Source organism: Caretta caretta, chromosome 1 (assembly GCF_965140235.1).
Source record: "Caretta caretta isolate rCarCar2 chromosome 1, rCarCar1.hap1, whole genome shotgun sequence".
Lineage (NCBI taxonomy): Eukaryota > Metazoa > Chordata > Testudines > Cheloniidae > Caretta > Caretta caretta.
In genome coordinates, this window is record NC_134206.1 from 40,702,984 (window position 1) to 40,720,424 (window position 17,441).

At 40.1% G+C, this 17,441-nt stretch overlaps 1 protein-coding gene across 1 annotated transcript; it reads right to left on the reverse strand.

Annotated features, from left to right (window-relative positions):
• Positions 1–2,525: 2,525 nt before the first annotated feature.
• Positions 2,526–5,628, reverse strand: GJA3 (gap junction protein alpha 3). Its single transcript, XM_048845339.2, has one exon. The coding sequence runs from the start codon at positions 5,618–5,620 to the stop codon at positions 4,094–4,096; it is 1,527 nt and encodes a 508-aa protein (XP_048701296.2). The 5' UTR covers positions 5,621–5,628; the 3' UTR covers positions 2,526–4,093.
• Positions 5,629–17,441: the final 11,813 nt, after the last annotated feature.

Sequence of the window (17,441 nt, forward strand, 5' to 3'; positions counted from 1 at the left end):
TTGTTACTTTTTGGTGTTTACAGCAGTTTTAGAAAACAATTAATTTAAGGTATAAATTGAATCTGATTTTTAATTTTTATTCAAAAACATGTTCTTCAGACAAATGTTTTCAAGCTTTAAATGTATACCTTTTGGCATAAACTAATCACTTTCCAAGTACTGAAAAAACGCATAACTATCCTATCCTCTATAGCCTATATCAGTGCTCCTTACTCAAGGAAAACTCTATAACTTCAACAGGAGATTTGCCTAAGTAAGAAGTGCAGGAATCAGGTCCAATAGCATTATGGGGTGTTATCCAAAGCTCCCTGAACTTAATGGAAATCTTTCCATTGACTTCAGTGGGCTTTGGATCAGGCCCAATAAGCATATTAAAATATTAAGCATACCAGGCCAAATCCTCAGGTTATTTTATTCTTTACTTAGTAGACTCCCATTGATTTAAATGGCAGTTTTCATGAGTAAAGCTCGCATTATTTGCTCCACCAATGACATTTTCAAAGAACTTTGTTTCCCCCTTGTGATCCTGCAGCCTTCAAAGAGACAAAATGTCCACTGAAATCAATTGAACTTTTGACTCTGCAAGATGAGTTATCATGACTGAAATTAAGAATCAGTTTATAACACTCTAAATTAAAGTGTGGTTAACAAGAAGCTTGAGCTTTTACAGTTGTTTTGGTAGAACTTAAAGAAGCCAGTGTTAAAAACACAACCTGTGAGTTATTTTGCTTTGTTTTGTTTTATCTATTTTTTTCAAACTATTGTTGATCTGGTCTGGAGACTATTAGATCAGGTTTCTCCCAGGGAGCACAGCTAGAGTTGCAATTCTCCTTCCCCACGCCAAGCTTGTGTAACTGAAATAAATGGGTCTTTTGCAAGGACAGCTGTCCAGTCCTTACTATACCTGAAAATGCCACATACCACAAAACTCTTTGAACTCTGTGCAGGACTAACTACACATGTTAATCTGAAAATGGTAGATTAAATATCAGTTGATTTTAAGCAAGTTATAATAATCTCTCCTCTTAGGTTTTTAAATATAGTATGGGCTCACTCCATGGGGATTGTGCCTGAGTAAGGATTGCAGGATCAGTGACTATATATAACAGGGGGTCATATTCTGCTCTATGGCCCTGCTCCAGCAATGTACTCCTCATGCTTTTTTTGAACCAAGGCCTTAGTTATATCAATATACAGTTGGAGATACTTACTCTTTACATTAGTGTAAATGAGAGCAGAATTCGGCCCTCTGAATTTTGATGCAGTTCTCCAATAAGCGTCATTAAAATACAGAGGTGCACATCATGTTACTTCAGCAATATAATGACCTGACATTCAGAAACTGCTATAAATGTTAGTAGATCTAAAAATTTTGAGGGCTACATTCTGTCCTCATGTACATTTAATATAACTCTATTAACTTTCAGAGTAGCAGCTGTGTTAGTCCGTATTCGCAAAAAGAAAAGGAGGACTAGGGGCACCTTAGAGACTAACCAATTTAGTTGAGCATAAGCTTTCGTGAGCTACAGCTCACTTCATCGGATGCATACCGTCGGATGGTTAGTCTCTAAGGTGCCCCTAGTGCTCCTTTCCTTTTTCCTATTAACTTTGTGCTAGTTTCAGGGGTGTTGCATGGGTGTAGCTGAGAGCAGAATTCTTTTAGCTTGTACGTTTGTTTTTAATGGCTTAAAACAGCTCATGAGAGGATGCCTTAACCTTGACTACTAAATAGTTGCTATCTGTTTTTACTTCTTAATCAGCATATTAAGAAATATATATTGACTTTATTATATATGCAGTGTCAGCCCCAAGACTTTTAGCAGGCCAGAGTTGCATCCCGCAACCCTTTCTCATACAAGCAGATCAACTGAAGTCAATGAGACCACTTATATAAGAGTCTCAGGACAGAACCCCAACCCTGCTCCATGGTTATTCAGACATAATTTTGAGTCTGTGACTGATGGGAAATATTGTTAATCATTTACTAAAATAAACATGTTCAGGAAAACATATATTATCAGTTGCACTTGTAGCCTTTAGCTACATAGGGAACTGATCTCAACTTTGCCTAAGTAAGCACTATATGGCCAGGCCAACACATTTTGAACATGTAAAGATTATTTAAGTGAACTTAGCTATACTATTTTAATTATGGCAGTTCAGCTTTATGTTTGCGATGTTGTTGTAGCATGTTGGTCCCAGAATATTAGCGATACAAGGAGGGTGAGGTAATATCTTTTATTGGACCAACTTCTGTTGATGAAACAGACAAGCTTTTGAGCTTACATAGAGCTCTTCTTCAGGTCTGGGACAGGTACTCAGAATGTCACAGCTAAATAGAAGTTCAGCTTTATGGCAGCCAGAGGAATAGTGCTGGACTTCAACTAATTGAAATTATCTTTTCAACCACAAGAACAAAAGTTGGGTCTGATTCTGCCTTCTTTTTATACCCAAATCTCTCTCCAACTTTTTCAGAAGTTCAAACTTCTGACTGACGTATGTGAGAGTATTTGTTACAATGGGAATGAAAGACTGAGTCTCTTTTAAGGAAAGCTGACTCCTTAGAAAAATACCCATAATTTTTCTTCATCGTTTTAAGGGAAATGGGTCCAATCCTACATTCCTTGTTGCACCCAAAACTTCATTTGACTTCCGATGAAGGTTTGATTGAATAAGGACTGCAAGATGAGGGGGCCCAGTTCTGCTCCTATGGAAGTCAATATGAATTCTGCCATTGACTTCTGTGGAATCAGAATAGGCCCCAAGGCCCTTAAAATGTTGCCATGATATTTTAGTCACCTTTTTTGCAGTACAGTATATTCTATGTATGCTGTTTATTGGTTTGTAAGACATTACAGATTGTTATAGGACAGGGCTAATCACTTACAGCACACAGCAGGAAACAATACTGCTTTGAACTTTTCTTTTTTTTCCCCTTAATTTTTACTATGAGATCAAAGATCAAACTAAAATGTATAGGTACACTGTCAAGAAATTTAAAACTACAGATTAAAATTTATTCTAAAACTGCTCAAATACTTTAAAGGTATGCACTCTAGTTTTACTTCTATTTTTCCAACTACCTTAAGCTGATAAAAGCATGCGTCTAATAGTCTAAAATGCAGAACTCAACTTTAACCTATTGCTTTGTTCAGGAGCAACATAAGGGGTCACAGTGTACTGAAACCATAATCCTTTTTTTCTGGATTACAGTTATTCTGTGTAATACTTTATGAGGTGTGTGGTTTAGTTTCCTGTCCTCCTCTAAGCAATTTCAGAAGTCATCTCACAATATAACCAAACATATTCAAAGGAATACACAGGTTTAAAAACATTGTGTGGTCACAGTTGGCAAACACTGGACAGAAGGTCAAACTGGACATTTCCTTATGGGTCAAGAGTAAAAAAATTATTATAATACAAAGATGAAGCTCAGAATGATAAAAGCCACTACAGGGGTTACCCAAACTTTGCCCAGCCAAGAGGGTCACTTTGGAAATTTGCCATGAGTGCAAAGGCTGCCCTACTTTGCATTAAATGGAAGAGACTGTTGTCACCCTGATGTTTAATATGGCAGGTTGGTCCACAGAGATGACAGGTGCCAGCAGGCAATATGCCATCCTCATTTTCAAGGAGATGGTTACACAGGTCTGTATGGGGTTTCAGAGGAAGGAAAGAAGTCAAGGCCTCTGCTCATGAAGTGCTTATATACAACGAGTGGAAGTAAAGGTGAGGGCTAAGAGTATTAACATTGTTCTTGGAAGAGCTTCCATATGAAGGCACATGGCTAGCTGCCACCACCTGTCATCTGTGCAAGCCCTCCATATGGCTGCCATTGGGATGTCTGTCATTGATGTCAATGACAGGGGGATTGGTCCCTTGGTCCACGGGCTGCACTTTGGCCACCCCTGACCTACTAGAAAATGTAGATATTTATCCCCACTACAACTCACAGAGTGCAAGAACAGCAAGCTTCAAAGTTTGGAACCCCAGCCTCCCTCACCCCCTGTGCTGGGGCATGGCCTCGTCCCCAGTGCAGCTCCTCGTCACACTTTGCTTTCATCATCTGCTTCTCCCAGTGCTGGGGACCACGCTACACAGCTAAATCATCTGACCTGGCTCTACTGCTGCTTGACTTACTAGCCCTGCTTAAGCGCCGTGTGTCTATGAGCAGTGGCGGCTCATGCATTTCTACTGTAGTGCAGGCAGCTGACACTGGCCATTCCTTTGTGGCCTCCTCTTCGCCTTCTACATCCCACTTGCTGCTGCTTCCTCTGCTCAGGCTGGTGCTGCTGCTGCTATTGACTGCTGCTACAGGTGGCAAAAGAGGTGGCGACGGCAGCGGCTGCTCACTGGCCGCCTCTTGCTTTGGAGATTGTTGTCCGATGCTGCTGGCGGCAGAGGAGGCAGCTGAGCTGGAGGCTGGTGGCTTCCTCTGCTGCTCGACTGCCAGATTGGCCCAGTTCTGCTCGACAGCTAAGACCTGGCTGCTGCCATTGAAGTAGGGAGTGATGGCTTGCATAGGTGTTGGGATGGAGGTTGGAGTTGGGATTGGGATAGAGGTGGGAGTGGGAGTGGCAGTATTGTGTTGCTCCTCAGAGAATGGAGGAGCCCCAGGGTAGTCAGCCAGGAAAGTTGTGGTGGCTGGTTGTGCCCTAGCAGTGGCTTCAGCATAGTAAGGCGGCACAGTCTGTGAAGAGAGCAGCGGAGTGATGGCATGGGAATCCGGCAGAGCAGGCGAGACAGTAGGGAACACTGCCGGAGATGGCAGTGGCAGAGTAACAGGTTTGGAGTCCCTTGCAATGGTAGCTGGTGCAATGGCAGTGGGGAGTGGATCAGGGCGGTATTGGTTGGTCACGCCTTGCTTGAGCTTCTTCCATCCAAGGTGGTACATCTCAAGCATGTTGAGCAGCAGTGAGACACATGCCACCACCAGCATGAAGATGATGAAAATGGTCTTCTCAGTGGGCCGTGAAATGAAGCAGTCCACAATGTTTGGGCAAGGCCAGCGGCTGCAACGGTAGAGTGGCTTCAGCTCAAAGCCATAGAGGAAATATTGGCCCACAATGAAGCCTATCTCAAACAGAGTTTTGAAAATGATGTTGAACACATAGGTGCGGAGCAAGGCACCACTGATGCGGATTTTACCCCGCTCATCACGGATTGGTGGCTTCTCCTTCTTTGGGAATGGCTCCTTATTGGTGCTGCTGTTGTTGCTACCCCCTCGGCCACCTGCTGCTGCTGCTCCCCCCTGGTGGTTGCTGTCCCTGCTGCTTCCCTTCTTTTTTAGCTCTTCCTCTTTCTTCTTCTCCTCCATGCGCACAATGTGCAGCACATGGCCCAGGTAGATGAGAGTTGGCGTAGAGACAAAGATTATCTGAAGCACCCAGAAGCGGATGTGGGAAATGGGGAAGGCTTTGTCATAGCAGACATTTTCGCAACCAGGTTGCTGTGTGTTGCATATAAAATCCGATTGTTCATCTCCCCAGACTTCCTCAGCAGCAGCCCCCAGCACCAGGATTCTGAAGATAAATAGTACCGTCAGCCAAACTTTGCCAATAACCGTGGAGTGCTCTTGTGCATTCTCTAATAGTCTCCCCAGAAAGCTCCAGTCACCCATTGTTTCAGATCTCTAACCTACAATAAGAACATTATAGCAGTGTTATTAAAAGAAAATAGAGAAGTAGATAATTATATAAATCCCCAAATAAATATGTGACTATTATGTTTCATGTGATATGACATGTATTAAAATATCTATATATATATTAGGGAGTATATTTTCTATTACAGAATGTTGCATGTATACACGTGTGTGTGTGTGTGTGTGTGTGTGTGTTTAGAATTGCACAGACCTGTGTAAAATGTGACCAGTGTCAGTGAATCATAGGTGTTGACTCTGTGCAGGGTTCAAGCACCCACGGAAAAAAATTAGTGGGTGCTTAGCACCCACTGGCAGCCAGCTCCCCACAGAGACTCCTGTCCACCAGCAGCCCTGCTGATCAACTCCTCCACCTCCCTCCCGGCATCTCCTGCCTGCTGCAGATCAGCTATTCCGTGGCATGCAGGAGGCACTGGGTGGGGGAGGGGGAGGAGGGAGAGAAGAGCAGGGGGGCGCACTTTGGGGAGGGGGAGGAACTGGGCGGAAAGAGGTGGGGTGGGAAGAGGTAGGGCAGGGCTGAGGGTCTGGGGTAAGGAGTTGGGTGGGGACGGGGCCTAGGGTGGAGCAGGGGCGTGAGTACTCCCAGGGCCTGGAGGAAGCCAGCGCCTGTGCAGTGAATAGAGAATTCTGATTTGCTAGTGTCTTACATCTAATTTGTACTGTGTAAGTGTCAACGGCAGTGTGGTAGGCGGCAGATACTCAGACCTGTAATCTCCAATAGAAGAATTTAAATATCAAAGTACTAGCTTGCTTGTTTTTTTACTTCCCCCATCCCAGATATGCTGACCAGGCATCTAATTTGTTCTTGCCTATTTTTAGAAAATCTTTATGTTGTTGTTGTTAGTGAGATAAAGCTGCCAAGTTATACAAAGTTTGGCTGACATTATTAGATTAATAATGTAATATAGTCCTGGTCATAGTCCAGGATCTCATTGTGCTAGGTGCTGTATAAACACAGAATGAAAAGATTGTCCCTGCCCCAGAGAGCTTTCAGCCTAATTCTGTAATTATGAATGTGAATGTATACATTGAAAATAAGCATGTTCTCTTGAAAATCAAGTAATAGTTTAGTTTGTTTATTTTTGATCTGAAAGGAACACTTGATAAAAGAAACTTCAAATATGTGGAATGCAATATTAGAAACCATGAGATGAATAGCATAAATGAATGATACTTTCCCCAGTATCCTGTCAATTGGTTCCCATTGGGAATTGGTGCTCAATAAGGTTATTTTGCCAAATAATATCATGTTGGAACCCAGGCTTTTGCTATATAAAGTTATCATTTACCGGAGAAATTCCTCATGGCTTTACTCTTAGTGAGAAAAGTTGTTAGTTTAAACTTTCAAAAGTGTCTAGTGATTTTGAGAGTCTCTGTTTTTCGGTGCCCACTTTAGACACTTTAAAGGGACCTGATTTTCAGAGGGCAGGTACTGAACACTTTCTCAAAATCAGACCCCTTGTCTCAAGTTGGGCACCAAAAATGGAAGCACCCATAATCATTAGTCACGTTTGAAAATAGAAGCCATTATTTTTGTTTTGCTTCTGCATGAAGGTAGTGCAGCTCACTAGCCTAGTATACTATGATACTTCAGACCATGTTTTGTGTTTTACATGTCAACACCCTTCTGAAAAAGTGTAAAGGGCAGTCAATAAGGCTAACTTCAGAAATACCTGTGTCATACATGTGCTTCTCTCTTCCCCCTACCCACTAGCTGGAATCCCAGTAAATAATTTGTACACATAAGACCCTCAGTATATTATCAGATTAGCTTGGGTATCTAGCCTTTAGTTTGGTTTTTAAATTCTTAAGATGCTGATATTAAAATAGCTAAATTAAAGTTTTAATGTGGTGGAATCAGATCATCTACAAAGAAAATACTCTTAAATCTTCACTCCTTAGCACAAAGAAGAAACTACATACATACTATATGTGTGTGTGCTGTTCACTTCTCAACTAGCAAAGTGTTTACTACAGTCAAATGGTATTCTATTTACTGACTTTATGACGTTCAGGTTACGATGAATGGCACTTATGACGCTTCTACATTGATATCCTATTTGACTTGCGACTATAAGTTTCGTGTTTACAACACTCGGTCCTACAATGGAGTAGATTGTGGTTCCGAGTTCTGACATTCCGACTTACGACGCAATTGTAAAGAACCAATTGTGTTGTAAGTCTGAGGACTGCCTGTATTTTGTTTACAGGGATTTGTAGCTGTAGTGTCCAATATTTTGCAACGTCCTGTTTTTTCAAAATATGTCTAACAGTCTTCATGACAAACACTAACATATCTAACAGCTTCTGTATGCAATTATCTAGACATTAACATCATGTTTCATTGCAGGAATTGATTTTATTGAATACATTGTAACCATACGTAAAACACACCACTTGATTTTCTGTAAGGAATGCAGTAGTTCAAGTGAATACTTGTTAGTTAAATTACATTCTATTTCTGATTCTATTAAGACCATTGTTTTTTTCAAAAATGAAAATATCTCATTCCCCTTTCCTCCCCTCAAAAACCATGTTTTTGAATTGTACTATATTATATATTCTACTATATCTTTCAGATATTCAGTTAAAATACAGTATGTTCAATTTTAGATATTATTCTTTCATACACATTGTTACTAATGTGCAGTTTTTATTTTATAGTTTAAGAAAACCTTAGACTGTTAACAATTTTTTCTTCCTTTCATCACTGAAAAATTAGGTCTTCTAGAAAAATTAGCTATTGTACTTATTAAAACACTAACCCTTTTAGCTTCTCAAGCTCCTTTTCTAATACAGCATTATTAGTAATAGTGACACTATGCATTGTGATTAAACTAAACTGATTTTTTTAAAGACACAGATTTTTTTTTTAATCTTTCAAGGTAGAAGTAAGGGTATTAGAGTATCTTAACAGTACATTTCTGTACTTTAACATGTTTACATTTCTTCTAAATTTAATCTTAGCTTTGAATTTCCTTGGTTTATAATTGTTTTGAGGATATTTTTAATTAAGGGGAGTGTTAATTTTTGGGGAGATAATTAACCTTGTAAATTTTTGTCCTAAATTAATGTACTCTCAATAATTGCTCCATTTTCATGTATTTTGTTGAAGAGGTTTTTTAATTATTAAAATGGTTATACATGAACAGTAAAATTAGTTTGATATTTCTAATGATTTGAAAATATGTACTATCAACCTTAAATCAAGTTACCTCCTTCCTCCTGTATTTCACATTCCTCTGTGCGTGCAAACAAGATTTCCCTTCCCTGCTCTCTCTGTTGAGTAAACCCAGTGAAATAGGTAGTTTTGGAAGATCAGTATTTAGGATGAAGGGTCATTTTATCCCTATGTTTCTCCATCAGCAGGGGCTGGCTCATTAAATCGTCTCCTTTACAGAAATTCACTCAGAATTACCCTGTTTCAAAATGGTTTCCATCACCCATTGTTCTCAATGAGTCTGAGTGCACAGGCCATCTTTTGTAAAGATGGTCACTGCCTCCCATTGATCCCAATAAAAGTGACACCAAGCTATCCTAATGAAAGTTGATGGGCCCCTAAGCTGTCAGGAAGCAGAAAAGAGAACTGCAAGGACCTGGTGAATGGGCATGATGGCCATCTTTGGTAAGGGTCACCTGTGGTCTCAATCCTGTCCAGAACAATAGGAGATGGTGGCCATTTTGAAAGTAGCCCTTTTTTTTTTTTTTGGTGAGTTTCTCTGAAGGAGAATAATATTATTCAGTCTCTGGTGAAAAAGAAACTTTCATCTACACAGAGTACAGGGGGAAATTACCAGTAATCCTAAACAATTTATTTGCTATAATTTCTTAATGTATCAGTGTTATTAAACAATTCTTTAAAGATAGACAATGCCCGGATTGATATTATTGGGGACAAAAAAAGTGGTCTGACAGAATGCTAAATTTCTTAAAGGACACCTTTAAAAATTAATTCTAACTCATAAACTAATTAATGGATTTCCTTGTATGTTATCAGAAAATGTATTCAGTACTCAAAGACAAAGTGTTGTAAGTGTGGGGAGGATACAGAATAATCTTTAAACATAGCAAAGCAGTTGAATACCTGCTTTAAGTGTAAAACTCAATTCAGTCTTAACTATCCAGCTGTAACCAGTGCCTCCATAATGTATACATTACAGAAATAAAAATGTGTTAGCAGCCTCATTTCCAAAGGTGCTGCACATTGGCATCTACAATGGACTTGGGGTCACTCATCACCCCTGCAAGTCAGACCCTAAATCTCCTATCAGTGTCCTAGCTTTGTCTGTGTAGCTTTGTCAGTGATAGCAATGGTGGTGGAGATACTCAGCTTTGCCATCAGTTATCTCGACGTGATCTGAACAGAGTAAGATAACATGCTAGTAAAATACTGGTGAAACAATAACTGCAAAGGTCTCAACAGTAATTCCTTTGGGCCATAACATGCCATTGAAAAATATGGAGTTCTGCTTAAAAATCAATGAGGAATTTGGTTTAAAAATCAATGGGATGGTAATATATATTTAGTCTAATGGCAGCAATTGCATGAATAAAGAGATAAGAACTTGTCCATAACAGTTTAAAAATATTCAGAAAATTCCATCCTTACACTGTCCAAGCATCATAGCTGTCCAAGAAACAAGTTTCGGTATTACAAAATGGTATGAGATCAAGTGTATGTTTGTATGGGTAGCTGGGTGGGTGTGTAAAGTGAGAGAGAAAGAGAAAAAGTTGTATATATATAAGGCCCTATTTCATTTGTGAGATTGTGGATTCCGCAAAGTTAGGCTTTCACTGCAATTTTGATTTTAATTAGCTTATTTCGCAACGTCCATGATTTTGTGTACATTTAGAGTATGCAATTAGTACTGCACTAACATTCAGTGCCTGTAAAATGTAAAAGGCTAAAGTTACTGGACTCGATTTCTACAGCAGTTGTTTTAAGACTTGTAGTATTCTGAATTTTATATTGTACCAGTCATTTTTTTTAATGAATGTAATATCGTTGCAGCAATATATCTCGTTCTCAATAAAATTAGTAGGCATAACATAATACTTGAGGGCTTGTATTGTTCCAGCAAATTTTTCTTTGGTCTTCTCTGGCTTTTCCAAATTACTGCTATTAATAAAGATCCATTATTATTTTTCTGAGATTTTTCCATGACTTGTGCGCAACTCAGTTGCGATTGTTTGAAGATCATCCCGTGATTCAAGTAGGGCCTTATAATTATGCTGACTGATCTCTTATCACATTTATTATTTAGGAGAGAAAGATAACTCATTGACAGTTACCACTTCTAGCCATACTTTTTGAAGATGTCATGACAGCATATCACATACATGATTTTATTTATAATTGTGTATATATATAAATTGTAGAATCTCAAAATTTTATCCCCACGTTATATCACCAGAACCATTTTGTTAATTAAATATTAGTCAAGGGTTCTATTGTTACATCCATTATTAAGCAAAATTCCTCATCACTTTCAATGAAAACATCTTTAAAACTGATTATAAGGGTCTTCGAAATTAGAAACTATTAAACAACCATAAGGCCATTATTCCCTGACAGTGCAGGATTGTCCCCATAAAGAGAGAATGTGTGTATGTGTAATACTTTTGATATATTTAAAATGAGATTTGACAAAGAAAGATGAGGCTTCTACAACATCCTGTGGAAAATTATTTTGAAACCTAATAGATGTCATGGTCAGGAATTTTCCTGAAATAAAATCTAAATTTCCTTTCATTCTATTATTTCTAGTTATATTTTTTTTTGTTATCTTTATCACCTATTTGTTTTAGATTGTTACATTGATCTCTCTATACATGTGTTTGAGAGAAAATGGCATGTAAATGAGAAAAGAACTTTGAAAAATGAAATTAACATCTCATTTTTAGTTAAATTACCAGACACCTCAGTCACTATCCATTGCAGTTTTAACCATTGGTTGAATATAGCATTTTAAATTTAGTATAAGTGGTTCACAGATATGACATTACACAAGGTTTCCAGTGTGTTACAATATTAAGAATTTTTCCTGTCATCTTTATTATATTTATGATCAGAGGTCTTCAAGTTAAACTGCAAAAAAAAAGTCAATACACTTTTCAGTTTAGCTGGAAAGAAATGGCTATAAATTGTACACAAAGAACAAATGTTTTTGAACCAAACTCTCTTCTTTTCTTGGGGAGGGGTTGTAAACACAATATTTCTTTTAAATGCACCTTGCAAACTCATTTAAAACGTTAAGGTTTCAATATTAAATCTTTTATGAGAACAGTACATCAGTTGCATACCGAAGGAATACTACAACATGTGGATCTATTATATTTGTAAAAGCTTGTAAAAAAAATCTAAGAGTGGTAACAAATCACTCACCTGACCTTACTATTACCCTAGATGTTTTACTAGTTCTGAGCCTACTCCTCCTGACGTCCTTAATTAGGCAAAACTCCCACTGACTTGAGTGAGAGTTTTCCCTGGGTTAAAAAAAAAGGCAGAAGGACCTTAGGAAGGGAGCCCATTAATCCACATCTGCTACACCCTTCTGTTTAATCGCAGAACAAATCTGTGCTGTTCACCATCCGCAGGGAAAAAACCCAGAAAATGTTTTATTGCCATTTTAGATTGCTATTTGTAAATGAAGAGAGTTTCACTGGCAAATTATTATATTTTAAGGATGTAAAACAGTGGGCAGTGAGCAGGCCACTGCAGAAACACTTTGGAGCTTAAATTAAATTAAATCTACTTTTAGAATGGCTGAAGCATGAATGAGACGCATCTGTCAGATGCCCATATATTACCAGTCTCCTAGATCTGAAAACTGCATAATCCAGAAATTTACGAAGGATGTACAGCCCCATTCGAGTTCTGAGTTAAAAGCATAACCCCCCCTTCTCATTAATGGCTTGCAGAGACCCTGGAGGAAAGTGAAAGGTTTGTGGGAAGAGGGTTTCAAAGCAGTTAACAGTGACTGCGATTGATACAATTTCAGAGAGAAGCTAAACACCTAATTTTTTTTGAGTGACCATGTTCCAAACCCGTTCAGGCATATTTTTACCGGAAGAAAATATTTTCATATGCCTATTATTTTATACTGTCTGCTATTTTACCTTTTCTGAACATTCAGTTCAATGCTTGCTCCTCTTGATTACATTTTATTATAATGCCGTACATGCTGTCAAGATTTCAGGTAACATTTCAATCTTATATGATTTCTTCAGGGAGAAAGGGTTCTGCCTAAAGAAAAACTCCTACTATTTAAGTCTTGCATTAGCAAGCATTACCTAATTGAACCACTAATCTTTCTGGGGAGTCGAAAGATTATTAATGTCTCGAGTAGTTTATATTTTGAACAATTGAATGTTCATCCGTTGCAGCTTTTTCATAATGGTTAGACCAAAGATTGTTGTCAGTGCGAGCAAATGGGTTGGTATGTATTAAAGTACCTTTCAATCTTTTGCTATTATTATGGATGCTCACACTATAGGGTCCCCCCGCCCACCTAATAAATATATTTCAGTATAGGAAGAAAACCCAACACATTTATACCCTTCAAGGTAATATTATGATATAATTGAAAGAAGAAGGCAGTTGAGATACATTTTGTTTATCGCATATTGTTGTGTCTTTTAAGAAGCTAAAAGAAATACCCAGTTGGCTGAAGAATTTTCCACCACTACAAGATTAAAAAGGAACTAAAATGTAACTTGGTGCTAAACTTATTTAACAAAATAAATATAGTCTTCTAACTACTTTGGCAAAAGCTCTGGTAAATAAAATGAAGGGCGGGGGGAATAAAAGACAAACAGATAATATCATTCACGAGATAATACCAACGATGTGGTATACATAACACTAAACATGACTTAGTACAGGGGTAGGCAACCTCTGGCACATGTGCCAAAGGCAGCTCGTGAGCTGATTTTCAGTGGCACTCACACTGCCCGGGTCCTGGCCACCGGTCCGGGAGGCTCTGCATTTTAATTTAATTTAAAATTAAGCTTCTTAAACATTTTAAAAACCTTATTTACTTTACATACAACAATAGTTTCGTTATATATTAAAGACTTATAGAAAGAGACCTTCTAAAAACATTAAAACATATTACTGGCACACGAAAGCTTAAATTAGAGTGACTAAATGAAGACTCCACACACCACTTCTGAAAGGTTGCTGACCTCTGACTTAGTATATTATGTATGTAAAGTTCTCACATTGTCCAAAGAATGCTTAATTTACCATTTCATTATATCAACATGCTTTTTTATGAATCCCCTTGCATTATAGGTCTCTGGGTACCACCCTTGTCAGGTGCTTATCTCAGCAGGAAGCAAACTGCTGAGCCAGGGCCATTAGTGCCAGGTCAACTAATGTTTATTCTGAACAGAGCGACATTTTTAAAACAGCATAGTTTCCCTTCCTTTCTCTTTTTACATCTTTTCATATTTTACTTGTCCTCACCACTTCATAATATGATTGGCAGACCATGCCTGGCACTGTGTTGTAACGCAATAAAGATAATTGCAACACCATTCTGGTGCACAGTTGCACCGGCATCTCTCTCTGCAAGCTCTCTGAATTGACCTTCGCATTCATTCAGAGACCTATAGGATGGATACATTTTTTAGAGTTTGTTTATATTCAAGAGTAAATCTTGGCCTAATCACATCTTCAGTGAGGAACAATCACACAGATGGAGCTATACCTCTGTCGCTATATACATATGCACCCACATATAGCATATCTATAGAATATATAATGTAAATATGTAGTTCTACTACTATAGCACATACACATAACCCTACATTGAAATGTTACAAAATATAATCAACAGGCAGCATATTTGTATCAACATTTTTAAATAAACACATCAGGCTCAGCAAAACCAAAAAAAAACTTAGTGAAAATCCAGAAATCAACGTGTGATTATGGTCAAAGAAAATCGTCTTGTGTTTCTCCCCCCCCCCCCCCCCCCAGCCTGAATATGCAGAAACCAAGACCGTGAATAAACCTAGTAAGCATGTTGTTATTACTACCCAGACGCAGGCAGGACAATGTCACTTACGCTTTGCGGCAGTAGCATTGCTGTCAAGCAGTAAAAACTTAAACTGTGCAGAAGGATCCAGAGAGCCTTGAGTGGCTCATTAAAAAAAAAAAAATCCCGAAAGGAAAAACTTTCAACAGATTATTTTTGTTTTAAAAAGTATAACATCAAAGGGGGAGGGGAGGGGGGATGCTACGGAGTTACATTCTCTCCTGGGTACTAAAAAGCTCTAGAAAGTTAGTTACCTAGAACGCTGCAAGGCCCCGGGCACAGAACCGTTACTTTCTAACACGTCTATAGTTGACGGAAATGCTACAAAAGGTTAAACAAATGGTTATCGCACACATGCTGCCCAGCCCAGCCCAACCCGCCAGCCCCAGGCGCTGCTCAAGGGGTGGGCACACACCCCCCAACTCGTACCTGCGGGGATGCCACAAGTAGTTAACTACCGCGTGCAACGCGCGACTGCCCATGCCACAGTGTGAGTGAGTTGGATGGCAGAGAGACTCGCCTATAGGCTGAGCGGGCAGCCGTCCCGCCCTCCACCTCTTCCCCAAGCCCAATGCCGCAGCCTTGCCGGCTTAGCAAACAGCTCTGGCCCCAGCCCGCCCAGCTCGGTCGCTCACAAAGCTCCTTCCCGGCACATGGAAGTTCAGGCCACTCGCCAGAGGGCAATAAATAAAAGGCAGAAAGGCGGTAAAACCGTCCCCTCCCTCAGCGGGACGTGGAAACGTTTGATGAAACTTAAGGTTTGAATCCCACCGAATCCAGGGGCTCCTCTTCAGCCATCTCCGCTGTCATGTTGTGTGACCGTGCGAGGCTGAACCCATCAAGTGAGCAACCAGCTGGGCAAACGCCACGCCCCCGCTCCTTCCAAAGCTCTGCCCCGGGGCTGCGAACAGCAGGCGAGTGGCTCCCGAGTTGCTGGGTCTGACGCTTTTTCAGCGGTCATAACGCCGGGGAATGATCGTCCTTCATAGATCAGGGCCATTCCCGACGGGACGCTGCCCGGCCCAAACCAGCTCGCTGGCTTCCTCCTCTTGGAGAGTCCCTACAGCTGTTTTGGGGACATGCTTTTGTCTCAGGCACAGTTCCACTGAGTCAGTCAGCTGAGTTTAAAGCCCAGGTCCGCACATTCCCATAGCCACTGCCTCCTCATTTCCAAGTAAGTGGCAATTGCAGGGGGCCTCATGTTTTGTTTCTTAGCTTTCCTTTGTAGCATGTGTGCTCAGTGCCCAGTTGCCTTAACATGCCTTCCAAGGGCTGATGCAATGGAGTGCTTATATTTGCTCTCACTGATCCCTTGCAAATAAAGAACTACATGGTTATTTCGATAACTTCATATCTTGGAGGGAATATGGAGGTACTCTAGTAATCATAATATTTCGGGAAGAACGTGCTTCTAAAAATTCACGCTCACCAACATCTATTCAATAGTAAAATTTATACTTTGCAAGGAATAGCGCCACCCAGTGACCTCCAAGAGTATATGCGGACACCTGATCAGCCTTCAGTACTCAGATCGGGGTATTATCTTAGAGTTTTAAATAACTCTCCATAACACCAGAGTAAGCTTAGTTTAACTGGATAGTTATTTGTACGTTTTCATAACCTATACATAAGTAAGTGGATGCATCAGAGCCTTTCACCTGTATGTCACAGGTTTCAATTTGACCAACAATCAATCTACCACCCCAATCAATGGCTGTTTGGCGGCCAACTTGAAATGAATGGGTGGTTCCAGTTCAGTTCCTAGAAGACCTTTATCCACAGAACAGAAAACATCTTCATAATAACTATGCACTGCCAGGAATTGCTAACAGAGAGGCCAAAGACTCAATAGGGAAACTGAATTAACTTCACATCTGTAGGTGATCTTTTCAGATCAAGAGATAGAATCATAGAATCCTAGAATATCAGGGTTGGAAGGGACCCCTGAAGGTCATCTAGTCCAACCCCCTGCTCGAAGCAGGACCAATTCCCAGTTAAATCATCCCAGCCAGGGCTTTGTCAAACCTGACCTTAAAAACCTCTAAGAAAGGAGATTCTACCACGTCCCTAGGTAACGCATTCCAGTGTTTCACCACCCTCTTAGTGAAAAAGTTTTTCCTAATATCCAATCTAAACCTCCCCCACTGCAACTTGAGACCATTACTCCTCGTTCTGTCATCTGCTACCATTGAGAACAGTCTAGATCCATCCTCTTTGGAACCCCCTTTCAGGTAGTTGAAAGCAGCTATCAAATCCCCCCTCATTCTTCTCTTCTGCAGGCTAAACAATCCCAGCTCCCTCAGCCTCTCCTCATAAGTCATGTGTTCTAGACCCCTAATCATTTTTGTTGCCCTTCGCTGGACTCTCTCCAATTTATCCACATCCTTCTTGTAGTGTGGGGCCCAAAACTGGACACAGTACTCCAGATGAGGCCTCACCAATGTCGAATAGAGGGGAACGATCACGTCCCTCGATCTGCTCGCTATGCCCCTACTTATACATCCCCAAATGCCATTGACCTTCTTGGCAACAAGGGCACACTGCTGACTCATATCCAGCTTCTCGTCCACTGTCACCCCTAGGTCCTTTTCCGCAGAACTGCTGCCTAGCCATTCGGTCCCTAGTCTGTAGCGGTGCATTGGGTTCTTCCGTCCTAAGTGCAGGACCCTGCACTTATCCTTATTGAACCTCATCAGATTTCTTTTGGCCCAATCCTCCAATTTGTCTAGGTCCTT